The sequence below is a fragment of the Pelodiscus sinensis genome, chromosome 2, assembly GCF_049634645.1.
Source record: "Pelodiscus sinensis isolate JC-2024 chromosome 2, ASM4963464v1, whole genome shotgun sequence".
Taxonomy (NCBI): Eukaryota; Metazoa; Chordata; order Testudines; family Trionychidae; genus Pelodiscus; species Pelodiscus sinensis.
In genome coordinates, this window is record NC_134712.1 from 191634135 (window position 1) to 191647947 (window position 13813).

Here is a 13813-nt window from a genome sequence, read left to right on the forward strand (position 1 = left end):
ATTGTAGAAATGAAATGGTCACATTTGAAAGCCTGTGATAGTTGCTCTGTGAGATTAGTGTATGCTAAGGACTCTGCTATAAATCAAAATGTACGGCTGGCTGGAGGAAGCTGGGGTAAATTAAAGTAGTAGCAAATTTCTAGGCTATGTCTACACTATGGGGGCTTATCGGAAAAAAATACGCAAATTGCGCTCCACAATTTGCACACCTTTTTTCGATAGTTTTTTCGGAAGAGGATTTTCTGAAATTTGGCCTGTTTACACTGGACCAAATTTCAGAAAAAAATCCCTCTTTCAGAAGAGCCCTTCTTTCTTGTGGGAGGAGGAAGGAAAGGGCTTCTGAAACAGCGCGTCCGCTCTTCTGCCAAAAAAAAAAAAAAAAAAGAGCAGAAGCGTTCCCTGGACGTGGCAGAGTTTTTCCGGGATACTTGTGGTATCCCCCCGGTAGTCTAGACATAACCCTACTGATGTTAGGGCTGATCTAAATAGCCTTGGCCCACTGAGGGGGAGACGTTGATATCATTGTTGGTTCACTTACCATACTACTAAGTCTGCTGTAGGATTGCAGTATTAAGGTCTCTCCTCTTTCCTTCTTTTTCAATGGGAATATACACAGTAAATGGAACCATAAAAGCCTTAACGAATTTTTAAAGTAAGTTATCTTTCTGTGGGCCTAGTCAAAAGATTTGGTCCCATAAAAATACTGCAGACATACACTGTGATATATATAACCAAGTAATTTATTCTCTTTCTTTCATATGTAGCTCATTTGATATTTGCTTCTGTATTTAAGTTCAAACTAACACAATATTTCAACAGAAAAAAATCTACATGTAAAGAATCATGTTAAAGTTCTGATACACTGACAAGTCAAGCCGTTCAAAATTAAAAGTTGACACTTTGTTCTTAATTTACACCAGTGAGAATAATGTGGGATGATGTGAATTAAGCAAAGTATCAGGGTGAATTCATGCTCCCGAGTGCATTAAAACTGGTCTCAGTCCTGAGAGGCGTACTCAAATAAAACTGTCAGTGAAATCAAAATTGTGTTTAAACGTGAAATCAGTGGGAGTTTCATCTTGATACGGATTGCTGGATTTGGTGCACTATAAACATAATTTCACAGTATTTTTTCTTCTTTAAAAATTATCTAAGCTTATAAAAGGTGTGTAAATATGTAGACTTGCTATGAACATGTACTTTTGGTACAAACTATGCATCTTAAAATGTCATATAAAAATCTCAATGAAAAGTAATCGCTAGGCATGCACAGGAGTCACTATTCAAAGTGTCAATATATTGAGAACTAAAAAGTATGGTTTGAAAATACCAAAAGCAATTAAACAAATTTATGGACAAAATTACTTGCCAAATTTAATTTTTTTTAAATCTCAAAGTGATGTTTAGGTATACAAATACAAACCAATAAATAAATATAACAATTCAAGATTATTTATTCCTTTTCTTGTTGTTTAAAATAGGTTAAATATTTTTAAATGTGCTTAAAAATATTGCTCTTAATTTACAATTCTACCTGCCAGTTTTCAGTTCTCATTGAATGTTGGCCCACAGCTATTAACTCCCCTGAAAACAGGGATTATATTAAAGTGCTGGCCCAGCTTTAACAATAGAGGTGGTAATACAATGCTATAACACAAAACTAGAGCACTGAGTATCATTAGCATAGCATAGTTCACTGGTTAAAATACTAATATCTGAGTTCATGTTCCAAGTTTTTATTTTTTTAAATAAAATATTACCTTTTATTTGTATTCCTCCAGCATGGATACATTCATTGCAAACAGCATGCAGATAAAAGGGGATCCAGTTTTTAACTACATAGTCTTAACAATAAATAGTTTGATCTAATACACAATAGTGCATTTTTTGTTAAAATTGCAAGCTTTTACCAAAAAGAAAAGAAACCCTTATTCTCCTTATAAATATTTTAAATAGTTTTAGGTACATATTTCATATCAAGTATATAAAAATAGCATTTTCTGATAAAGAGGTTTCATTTACATGACAAATAACGTGCAACAACTAACCACTCTCTCTACCAACTCTATTTGGTTGATTGTCTAGGAGATGACATGCAGTGATAATTGCCCCTTTGCCTTCACGAAACAGACAAATAAACCAGCAGGAGCCATGATCACCTGAAGCAAACAGTGCCATGGATATTGTCTGAGAACAACATTCAGGCACTCAGGAAAAGCCTTTGCTTCAAGCAACAAACATCTCCTATGACAGCTCTTTTGTCCCAGACATCCAGCTGTTTTGACCCTCAGGGTCTTTTCGACTATCACAAAAGTCTGCCAAACAGACCATAAGTTATATCTGTGCATACAAAATGCTTTTCAACATGCTTCTAGAATCTAGAAATTTGTTTCCTATTGTATGAACTGATTATATCTTTTCATATCCACTTGCTTTTTATAAATCGGAATATTCATGTTAGCAAGTCTCCATGATCACCAGAGAAAAGGCCAAACAAAGCAGTCATGCAGTACTGTTTAAATTTTCAACTGGGGAACATGCTTTGAGTACCACTTCTTGGTCTATCATTATACATGTATGGCTTGGTTATCTTTACTATCCTTTGTGCTTGTCACAACAGCTAGTGGGCAATCTTCAGAGGTTGGTGCAGAAACTGCTCCTGTTGTTCCTTCAAGGTCCCAAGATCCTGGTAAGTTCTCAAAGCTTAGTGAACTGACTGCTCCTGGGCTAAAGCTACTCTCCTCAGATCTGCTGGGCAGCACAAGGTGCAATGAAGTCTCTGAGGAGGAGCACACTGAGGAAGAGAGAGTTGCTGAAATTGACTGAAGGGGAGTCAAGGTAGTGTCTGAATATGGAGAGGTGCATCTTAAAAACGGCAGATTATCTTTCTGATTTACCTGAAAACAGGAAGGTGAATAGTCAAGGCCTGAAGTATAATAAAACTCATTGTCCGTAGAATTTTGAACATTGGATTCAGTTCTTTGGGGACTGCTCTCTACAGAAGGTGGATCCCTATTCCAAATGTCAGGAGTGGTGTTACCATGGCAAAATTGTGCTTTGGTGCAAGTAATATTCCCAGCTTGCATATGTATACAAGGTTGATGTGTAGTCCACGTTGTTCTAGTCTGTAAGCATTCCATTGTAGGACTCATAGATGTGCCATGCACTGCACAGAACCCTGGAGGCTTCTGTGACATCAATACGTTTTCCAGAAGGTGCATCACGTTCTTCATGTCCTTTCTTAATTGGGAGACCTCTTGAGTTAAATTAGTGACCTGCCAAGGCGAGAGGGATTAAAAAAAGCAATGGTTCCATGAAATAAAGTATGTAGCATATGTAGATAAATAGTTAAACACATCTAAAATACATTGTCATTTCATTTTCTTGCTTTATATAAAGAAAAGTACTTTCTTCAAGGTATCCACCTTGCTAGTATCATATTGTATCTTTGCTTAGCATGAAATATAATTTAAATAAGTAGAGAAGCGATGTAACACAGTCCTTCCATTTAAGTTTGTATCTTCTCATTATACACATACATTTTATTATGTGTGTTGCCTACACCCTTCACTAATACTGAAACATAAAAGCAAATATGACATTGAAATCAGGTGAAAAATAGATTTAGCTTAAAATAAACCCACTGAAAGCAGATTCTGGAGTCCATTATACTGAAAACTCCCAATTGTTTTAAAATAAGTTCTATGCATAAAATAGCTTTAGATTCAACCTGGGGGATTTCCTGTGGCAATAAAATCTTTCTAAACACAAAGATTAAAACAAGTAAGAAAGGATATAGCTTGGGGTAGGAGAATGAACATGAGGAAGGGTGGGGTGGATACTAGTCTAATAGGTCATATTGGAGGTATTACGTCCGTGCCAAATTGGGTAAAGAATGTGAATGAGGCCAAACAGCAAAAATTAAGATGTTTGTACACCAATGCGAGGAGCCTAGGTAACAAAAAGGAGGAACTAGAGCTCTTGGTCCAGGAAGTCAAACCAGATATTATAGGAATAACAAACATGGCGGAATACTAGGCATGACTGGAGTACAGGTATTGAAGGGTATGTGCTGTTTAGGAAAGACAGAAATAAGGGTAAAGGTGGTGGAGTCGCATTGTATATCAAAGATGAGGTAGATTGTAAAGAAATAAAAAGTGATGGAATGGAGAAGACAGAGTCTGTTTGGGCAAAAATCACATTGGGGAAGAAAACTATCAGACCCTCCCCTGGGATAGTGCTTGGGGTGTGTTATAGACCACCAGGATCCAATCTGGATATGGATAGAGACCTCTTTAATGTTTTTAATTAAGTAAACACTCATGAAAACTGCGTAATCATGGGAGATTTCAACTTTCCAGATACAGACTGGAGAACAAGTGCTAGTAATAATATTAGGGCTCAGATTTTCCTAGACGTGTTAGCTGATGAATTCCTTCATCAAGTAGTTGCTGAACCAACAAGGGGGGATGCTATTTTAGATTTGGTTTTGGTGAGTAGCGAGGACCTCATAGATGAAATGGTTGTAGGAGACTACCTTGGCTCGAGTGATCATGAGCTAATTCAGTTCAAATTAAATGGAAGGATAAACAAAAATAAATCTGAGACTAAGGTTTTTTATTTCAAAAGGGCTAACTTTAGTAAATTAAGGAAATTAGTTAGGGAAGTTGATTGGACTAAAGAAATTATGGATCTTAAAGTGGAGGAGGCCTGGAATTATTTTAAGTTAAAGTTGCAGAAGCTGTCAGAAGCCTGTATCCCTAGAAAAGGGAAAAAAATTATAGGCAGGTGTGTTAGACCAAGTTGGATGAGCAAGCGTCTCAGAGAGGTGATTAAGAAAAAGCAGAAAGCATATAAGGAGTGGAAAATGGGAGAAATCAGTAAAGAAAGCTACCTTATTGAGGTTAGAGCATGTAGGGACAAAGTGAGAAAGGCTAAAAGTCAGGTAGAGTTGGACCTTGCAAAGGGAATTAAAATCAATAGTAAAAGGGTTTATAGCCATATAAATAGGAAAAAAACAAAAAAAGAAGAAGTAGGACCGCTAATTACTAAGGATGGAGTGGAGGTTAAGGATAATCTAGGAACGGCCCAATATTTGAACAAATACTTTGCTTCAGTCTTTAAGGAGGCTAATGAAGAGCTTAGGGATAATGGTAACTTAACAAATGAGACTAAAGATATGGAGGTAGATATTACCATATCCAAGGTAAAAGCCAAACTTGAACAGCTTAATGGGAGTAAATCGGGGGGCGCAGATAATCTTCATTCAAGAATATTGAAGGAACTGGCACATGAACTTGCAAGTCCATTAGCAAAAATTTTTAATCTCTAAACTCAGGGGTTGTACCATTTGACTTGAGAATTGCTAATATAGTTCCGATTTTTAAGAAAGGGAAAAAAAGCGACCCGGGTAACTATAGGCCTGTTAGTTTGACATCTGTAGTATGTAAAATCCTGGAAAAAATTTTGAAGGAGGAAGTAGTTAGAGACATTGAGGCTAATGGCAATTGGGACAAATTACAACATGGTTTTACAAAAGGTAAATGGACTTTTTAAATATATTAGAGGGATAAATACCAGGGAGGGAGAGGAATTATTTAAGCTTAATACCAATGTGGACACAAGAACAAATGGATATAAACTGGCTAGTAGGAAGTTTAGACTTGAGATTAGATGAAGGTTTCTAACCATTAGAGGAGTGAGGTTCTGGAACGGCCTTCCGAGGGAAGTAGTGGGGGCAAAAGATCTATCTGGTTTCAAGATTAAACTAGATGGGTTTATGAAGGGGATGGTTTGATGAGATAACATGATCTTGGTAACTAATTGTCCATTCATTATCAGTGGGAATAGGTCAATGGAGGGATGATAGGAGTTACTATAGAGAACTGTCTGGGTGTCGGGATGATGAGTCTTGCCCACATGCTCAGGGTTTAGCTGATCTCCATATTTGGGGTAGGGTAGGACCTGGAGGTTTTTTGCCTTCCTCTGTAGCATGGGGTACAGATCACAGCTGGAGGATTCTCTGCATCTTGGGGTCTTCAAAGTATCTGAAGGCTTCAATATCTGAGATATAAGTGAGAGGATTATTCTGGGAAGGATGGGTGAGATTCTGTGGCCTGCACTGTGCAGGGGGTCAGACTAGATGATCATAATGGTCCCTTCTGACCTTAAAGTCTATGAGTCTGTTTAAAATAATAGAAAAAAAGTCTGATAGACATGAATGATATGGACATATTAATACTGATGAACGAGGCTGCGGTGAATCCTTTTGAAAATGTATACAGAAATCTATATAAGAAATACTGTTGCCTTCTTTATGTTAACTGTAAAGAAACCCATCACCTAAATGTTAAAAAGTCACTAATGATTTTAAGTAGCAATTTTTTGGTCTCCAATTTCAGATGTCTTAAAGATTCTGGAGCTTTAGAAAGTGCTGAGTGCCACCTCTTCAACGTAGCTCAAATTGGACACTGAAAACCACCAGTCACTTCCAAAAAATTAGGCACATTGCTAAGAATGCTCACTAGTGGCTTATTGTACATAGGAGACCTAGATTCACTGGAATGTTTGCAGCAGTAGTCACAGCTTTTGTTTAGGCAATATTTCATGCAAAGGGGGCCTTTGTAAGAGATGGCAAGTGATGAGATTATTCTGAGGCATACCCAATGTTAATCATGATTTCTGTTTTTCTTTTCCAAAGATAAGAGGTAATACATAGTATTAAAGCTGTCAAATAATAAATTAATATTACTTGATAACATCTAATAGACATATAGTGCACATCTGTCCAGAACTCTCATTCTGAGAAGAATCCTGCCTACAGGTTAAACTTTTGGAAAGTAAGATGATGATGATGATGATGTAGGTAAATATGTTCATTAGGAAAGTCAAAAGTTTAAGGTACACAATGAAAGAGCCTATTCATTTTTTAAAAGGAAAGATTTTTATGGAGTTAAAGCTAGCTCTTTATTTTTAATACTAAAGGGAAATTAATACATTAAGGTGGGAATATGAATTTGGATTTACTACCAATGGTTGTTAATCAATCCATTGTATAGCCGATTACTGTCTTCACGAATGTGGAAATAAACACATGCAGTTCATCAAAGTGATGTTGGTGGAAGTGCAGTCATGCTTTGCTTTTGACAGATAACATTTCTTTTCAGAAGAATAAATCTGCCTGTCAAAAATAGAAAAGGATAATCTAGCAGTATTTGCTTTGCCCCCAACTAAAGAGACCACCAATTAAGTGACTTATGCAACTTAACTTTTTCATAACCAGAAATATAGTCTTCACCATTGATAGAACTGTTATGAGAAATCCATGGAAGAGGGCACTTCAGACTGGGTTTGGCAATATTACAATCAATCACAGTAGGCGCATAGGGAATTCGGAAGGAAAGAAGAAAACCCATTTAGGTTCATTCCTTCCTCTGCATTTTTTTTTGTAGTGATCACATTTCCCTTTTAAGGACACAGTTCTTTGCTTTTATGATTCTGTGTGACTGGAAGAAATAGATACTGGCTAGAAGCAGAGGAGAATCTAGTCTGACAGCTCTCAGATTTGTTAAATGAGTGATCTAATTGTAGCTATGTATGTAGTTAATAAGGTACTAGTAGATAAAACTCAAGAATGTGTAGCATAATTGAGTTTTGTACAACCAATTAAAAATTTGACATACACTGCAAATGGCTGCTCTTTAACATAAGCTTTGAACAAGCTTCAAGAGACAGTTGATAGGCTGCTCAGGCATAAAGCAGATCTGCTTGAATTTCTGAGATGAGAGGGGTGAACGTCAACTGGAAATGTGATTGAACTAGGTTAATGAATCAAATTCACCTGTGAAAGCAGCACCTGTGAAATGCCCCTTTGTGCTGAAGAACTCCAAAGGGGTGTTGGTTTTCTGTGGCTCTGGAACAAAGCAGCCATTCAATGGCTTCTGTACTTGTTTTGCATCCATGAACTAGTATACATTCCACCTTCAATTACATGGGGGTGGCAGTGAATATGAGGGAGTAGTGAGCTGAGGGGCCATGGGTCCTCTACTTTAGCTGGTAGCTAGTGGTAGCAGCAATTGAGCGGAGGCGGGGTCATAACATACTCTCTTTCCTGTTCGGGGTGGATTTCCTGTTCACTGCACCCTGGCAGAGTGCCAAGTTCATAGCCCCAATACTAGGGCTTTCTTCACAGCTATGGGTAAAGGGATGAATTCCTCCTTGTATGAAAGTAGGTTGCTTGAATTTCAAAGGCTCTATAAAACACCTAGAATTATATTCCTTCATCTTGCTTTTAACTTTTCCTCTTCCCCTTTTCTTTTTTTTGTTATTCTTAAGGTTCAATGAAATAAAGGGGGGGGGGGGGGAGTCCTAATTTTAATCCTTGTGACAGGTCTGACCAAGCAGAATAAGTAGTTCCAAAACACAAGTATCTTTGTAGAAGCCACTCCTTGATACATTTTTGGTAAGTTACCTCTTCCCTATACAGAAACATTCAGTGATAGAGCCTTTTATGTGCTTCTAAATAAGTCTCTGTAGCATAAGAAGTTTCAGAGCTTTCTGTATTACTTCTGCAATAAATTGTTAGGCATAATCTCCTTTGGTAAAATCAGTGCAGGCACTTTTTTTTTGTAAAGTAGGAATGTGTAATTTGCTCACTGCTGACATCAAGTTTACACAATAGGACTGTTATTTTCTGGATCTTCCCTGTAGTCATGCAACACTGGACTCCTAAAATTATTGGATTCTGCAATCTATAAAGGGTTGAGCCTGATTAGAGTTTGGATAGGGACCTTTATAAAAATATAACCAAGCATCTACAACAATAACTCAGCATGGCAAAGCTATAAGATCACTACAAGATGCAGAATTCAGAATAGTTACTGCAGAATTCTGCAGTATTTTCTTAAAGGAGAATCTCTGAGAGGAACTCAAGAGTGTAGCAAAAATGGTGTGTGTCAGTGGCAACTTTCTGTTTGAGACTGTTATGTCATGCGAGAGCATTGCTGCAGTAGTATCTTTCAGATGAGCCTTTTACCACTTGTGGTTATTGTAAATCCCACGACACATTATAGTGTCATGTCCAAACTTAAGTTTGAATTGATCAGAGTGTAATTATCCAAATTGTTCCTGCAGCTTCAGCTAGCTAGCTAGAGTGTTTTTAAGTTCAGCTGCTGTTAGACTGCTGCACGTACTGTTAAATAACATTGACACAGGATTTTTCAGCTCTGAGTGCTGAAACTGCTGTTTAGCACTAGGCACTCTCCAGCAACAAAAGTGTTGATCTATCATTCTTACCTGAAGTAAGGAAAGATCAAGTTTTGTAAATTTAATGAAATTGGAGTGCTGGAAGCGAAACATAAGAAGGTGCATACAAATACATGTTTTGTTTGATAATGATATGGATTTAATAGTTAAAGATTGTTGTAAGTGGTCATGGCAAGGGAAACAAGATGGTTGTCAAAACCGGAATGGCAGCCTGTAATGAGGTTGGCACTCACCTCACAGGAGCATTGCTGTTTTGGTTGAGTGCAGGTTCCTGCATTGCCTCAGTTTTAAAAGCCATATAGCTGAGTCACGCTCTTTGCAATCACAAACTCCTTCTGGGTCATACCTCTCTAAGGAGAGTACTTGGATTGGCCTCTGTTAGTGTCTCAATTTGATGCTCTTCCCTTAGTTTGTTGCCTCACTCTGAACAAGAGTGATGCCTACCGGGCTTTCCTTCCTGGAGATAAGTCCTTGCCCTTACCTCAGGGCTCTATCATCAAGTCTTTCAGTCTCTCCGTGAGCTCTCCACTCTGAATCGTCCCTAGTTCTGCCAGCTAGCCATCCTGACTTTCTCTCTTCCAGGTCGGGGCTGAAACTGAACTGCCTCTAGTCTTGCAGCCCCTCTTATATAGTCACTTCTGGCCCCTGATTGGCTGGTTTCCTCCTAGCTACTCTAGCTACATTGAGGACTATGCTATGGCCCTTAGGGCCTAGCCCCGTTACAGAGCCTTAGAATGGTTTGACCACACTTGTTGGGAGCAGTTAGTTATAACAAATGTCTTCGATTAGGTCCAGATTCCAAAGGGCTTGAAGCTGATTGGTGGGTTAGTATGACATGATGTGTACAATCCAATCAGAACAGCTCAAAATCTGTATGTAAGGCAGAAGTGCTGATAAGCTTGAGTCCATGTGTGGGCATGAATGGATGGCGCTGGGGTGTAGAAGGTGAGTAGAGGAGTAATGTAGGAAAGATCAGAATAAGTAGAGCTAAAATCAGGAAGTTAGAGGTGGAACCTCTCAGCAGTTGACAAAACAAAAGGACAAAATCAGAGGGATGGAAAGAAGACAGTGGAGAAAGGAAATGTGGAGATTTTAGCAGAAAACTCCTATTAAATATATGGATGCTTATGCTGGAGTTAATTATGATAAATGTCTGTGTAAGTACATGCATTTTAATGTCTTGCTGTCAACATTCTGCATATGACTGCTTACTGCATGTAGAATGTAACTACTTAAAATTGTTTTAATTGCATAATATCGCAGCATTGGGTATTTGAATATGTATACATGCTACTAGAACTTGATTGTATTCTAATATATGCTTGTTATATTAAAAGGTTTGTGGCTTATTCCTTTTGGTAAACTTATTGTCTTAAGGAATATTATGTTAAAATTTATTTTGTTTTCAAATAAATTACTGACCGGATGTCAATCCTTGGAGAGAGAGACTCTATCTGGGTTAAGTGCTCTGGGGAGTCCACTTAAGTTCAGAGACCAGTTCTTTGGTAAAACTCAAGTAATTAAGTCTAGGGTGGGTCACCTCCTGGAATGTACCAAAACAGACCAAACTGGCCGTTGAGTTGTTAGACCTAAGGTGTTCCACGTTGGCCTTTCTAGCCTGATTTTTGGGGTAACAAAGCCTTGTTTGACCCTACCCTTCAACAGCAAGTGAAGTCATTTCTTTAGGGAAAATTTTTAATGCACTTTTTGGTGAACAATTCCATATAAACAGAAGCTTCCAATATTATCCCCACTATTATTAGAAAAGCTACTTTGGCCATTAACATTTAAAGCTCATAAGTAACACTCACTCTCTCTCTACACCTGGGCTGTGGGGAGAGGAAGAGGATGCAGGAGCAGCAGTGGTTGGAGCCCTGTGCCCTTTAAATTGCTGTTGTCCTGCACAGCATGAGGCTGGAAGTGCTAAAAGACAGTCTAGTCCAGTTTAGTTTGAGGCCCTGTGCCTTCTGGGTGCACAGAGATGACTTCTCCCCTTGCCTGGGGTCTGGCAATTCTGTTGGTAGCACTGCTTTACACTACCACCTTGTCATCTACAGTTTAAGAGCTTGAGGTTTCCCCATCTCATTGGTTGTGCATTTGGCACCAAATTATGCAAGAGGAAGCTGCTAGAGATATTCTGGACGTGTCTCCTGTCCCCTTTATTCTAAGTTTAGTTTCCAGGGCCTCTTTCCTGTACTTCCCTACGTCAGTTACCTGCATGATCTGCGACCATGAACTCCACCTTGACCTAACTAGAAGTCTGGCTAGATGTCTCATTCACACTTGATAGGTAAGTTGCCAAATGGTCACTACATACCAAGCTAATGATTGTTTTAATGAATGAATTGCCTGTCTCACAACTACATCCTATGACTCGTGGCTGCATGAGGAGTGATCTGCTTTCTCTATCTTTCAAGAAAGTGATTCCCAGCTGAGAGGAGTGTCCCTTTATTCTACCTTGGTCTCCACCAGTGTTCATCCAAAGGACTGGGGCAGCCAATTCACAGCCCGTTCTAACCACTCTATCCTTATATTGTGTGCTTCTCCAGTTGAGCGACACTGGCTATGAGATGCTGTAGTTGGGCTCTGAAGGCTACAAGCTGTTGGCATTAGGTACGTATATCTATCACTTGGTCACAAGGTAAATAATAATAGAGTAAACAGGGTGCTCTTATATTGCTTATTCAGGTGTTGGTTTTCTCCTTGCATAATGGTACTGGGGTCTTTACTCTACCAGTTTACTTAGGTTTCAGTTTTAGATTTGACACTTAATAGTTGCTTGCTTTACAAGAGTTTAATGTACTACACTCACCACTGAGTGGATCCCTCCCCAAGTGCCAAATTCACATTTAGCCCAATTAGTTCTCTCAGGCTTCCTTCTAATCAGGTGGGAATAGTACTGGGTTCTTTTTCTGCATCAAATCTGATATTGCAAAACATTCATCTTGTTGCTGTTCTCCTGTATTTCCACCTTTTGAAAAGAGAAAATTGTGCATGGAGGGATTGATTGGAATCCAGTTATAGTCACTTGCTCATGTGGCTTTACTCCCCCTAGAACACCTAGATGTGCTCCTGATTGCATGGGACAGTGGACTTTCTACATGAGGTCCAAGAAACCTCCTCTATGATGCAAAACAACTTAGTCTCTTTTGTTGCATCCAGGCCTCTGTGCCCAGTTTTGTCACATTTCTCCTGGTTGGCTTCACAAGGAAATCAGCATGGAAAGGGGTTGACATTTTATGGTTTCTGCTATTTTGTTGCATTTTCTAATATCCTGTAGATACTAAGCTACTGTTAAAGAGAGAGGCTACATCTAGACAAGCATGATTTTTCGAAAATGCTTTTAACGGAAAAGTTTTCCATTAAAACCATTTGCGGAAAAGAGCGTCTAGATTGGCACGGATGCTTTTCCGCAAAAGCACTTTTGTGGAAAAGCATCCATGCCAATCTAGACGCGCTTTTGTGCAAAAAAGCCCCGATCGCCATTTTCACGATCTGGGCTTTTTTGTGCATAACAAATCTGAGCTGTCTACACTGGCCCTTTTGCACAAAAGCTTTTTGCAAAAGGACTTTTGCCCAAACGGGAGCAGCATAGTATTTCCACAAGAAGCACTGATTTCTTACACGAGATTGTCAGTGTTCTTGTAGAAATTCAAGCGGCCAGTCTAGACAGCTGGCAAGTTTTTCTGCAAAAGCAGTTGCTTTTGTGGAAAAACTTGCCAGTCTAGACACAGCTGTATTTCTGGTGCCTATCAAAATGTAAACTGGAGATGGTTTCTACCATACCAACAGCAGCAAGGTGTCAGCCGACGGTCAGGGCAGTGTGTGTGTGTGTGTGTGTATGCTTCTGAGAAAAGGTTTAACGTCCGTGTCTTTACTGCTAGGACCGGGGTCCCATCGCAGAGGGTGGCCAGCAGGCCAACAGACACCCCGTTATATAGGAAGAGCTTATTACACCTTAGATTTTAACTGCTAGAACACAAAGTTCTTTCGCAGCGGGCAGCCTGGGAAAGGCTGGAAAGGTGCCCCAACGGATCTTGTCACCTGGGAGTGACACAGATCCAAACGCCTAAGCTCTCCCTATGTCTGTCCTTTTATGACCGGCTGAAGTTCTTTTAAATTGTGCTTGGTTCTGTTACAGCAACTGAAGGAGTCAGGTTAAAGCTTAAACAGTTACAGGTTTATTAAAAGACTTATAAAAGCATATGGTTACAATGGCTATTGCTCTATTTCTTAAATGCTAACAAATACAGATTTTAAAAATGGTTACAAAGAAAATAAAGATAGAAAATAGAAATAATGGTACCAAGTGACAGCTTAATCTTTAAAGAGCTCTAAGTCTATGTATATATATATACTTAAACAATGGACCACATCCAGGTACAATTTTTACCCCTTTCTGTGCCTCTCGACTCCAGTGTGTCAGGCCAGGGCCGGTCTCTCAATTCCTAGGAAAGACGAATACGAGGTGGGCGTCCCCTTGGAACCTCGGGAGATCAAACACCAAACCCAACCAGCAGATAGATGGTAGATTGACACTCAGAGAAAA

General features: G+C 39.0%; 1 protein-coding gene across 1 annotated transcript in view; it reads right to left on the bottom strand.

Moving 5' to 3' along the window:
- Window positions 1-1137: 1137 nt before the first annotated feature.
- KCNH8 (potassium voltage-gated channel subfamily H member 8) overlaps window positions 1138-13813 on the bottom strand; it is a 311959-nt gene continuing 299283 nt past the window's right edge. Inside the window, exon 16 of the mRNA XM_006120171.4 lies at window positions 1138-3275. Within this exon, the coding sequence (XP_006120233.2) occupies window positions 2568-3275 (708 nt within the window). The 3' untranslated portion in view covers window positions 1138-2567. The remainder of the gene's footprint in view (window positions 3276-13813) is intronic.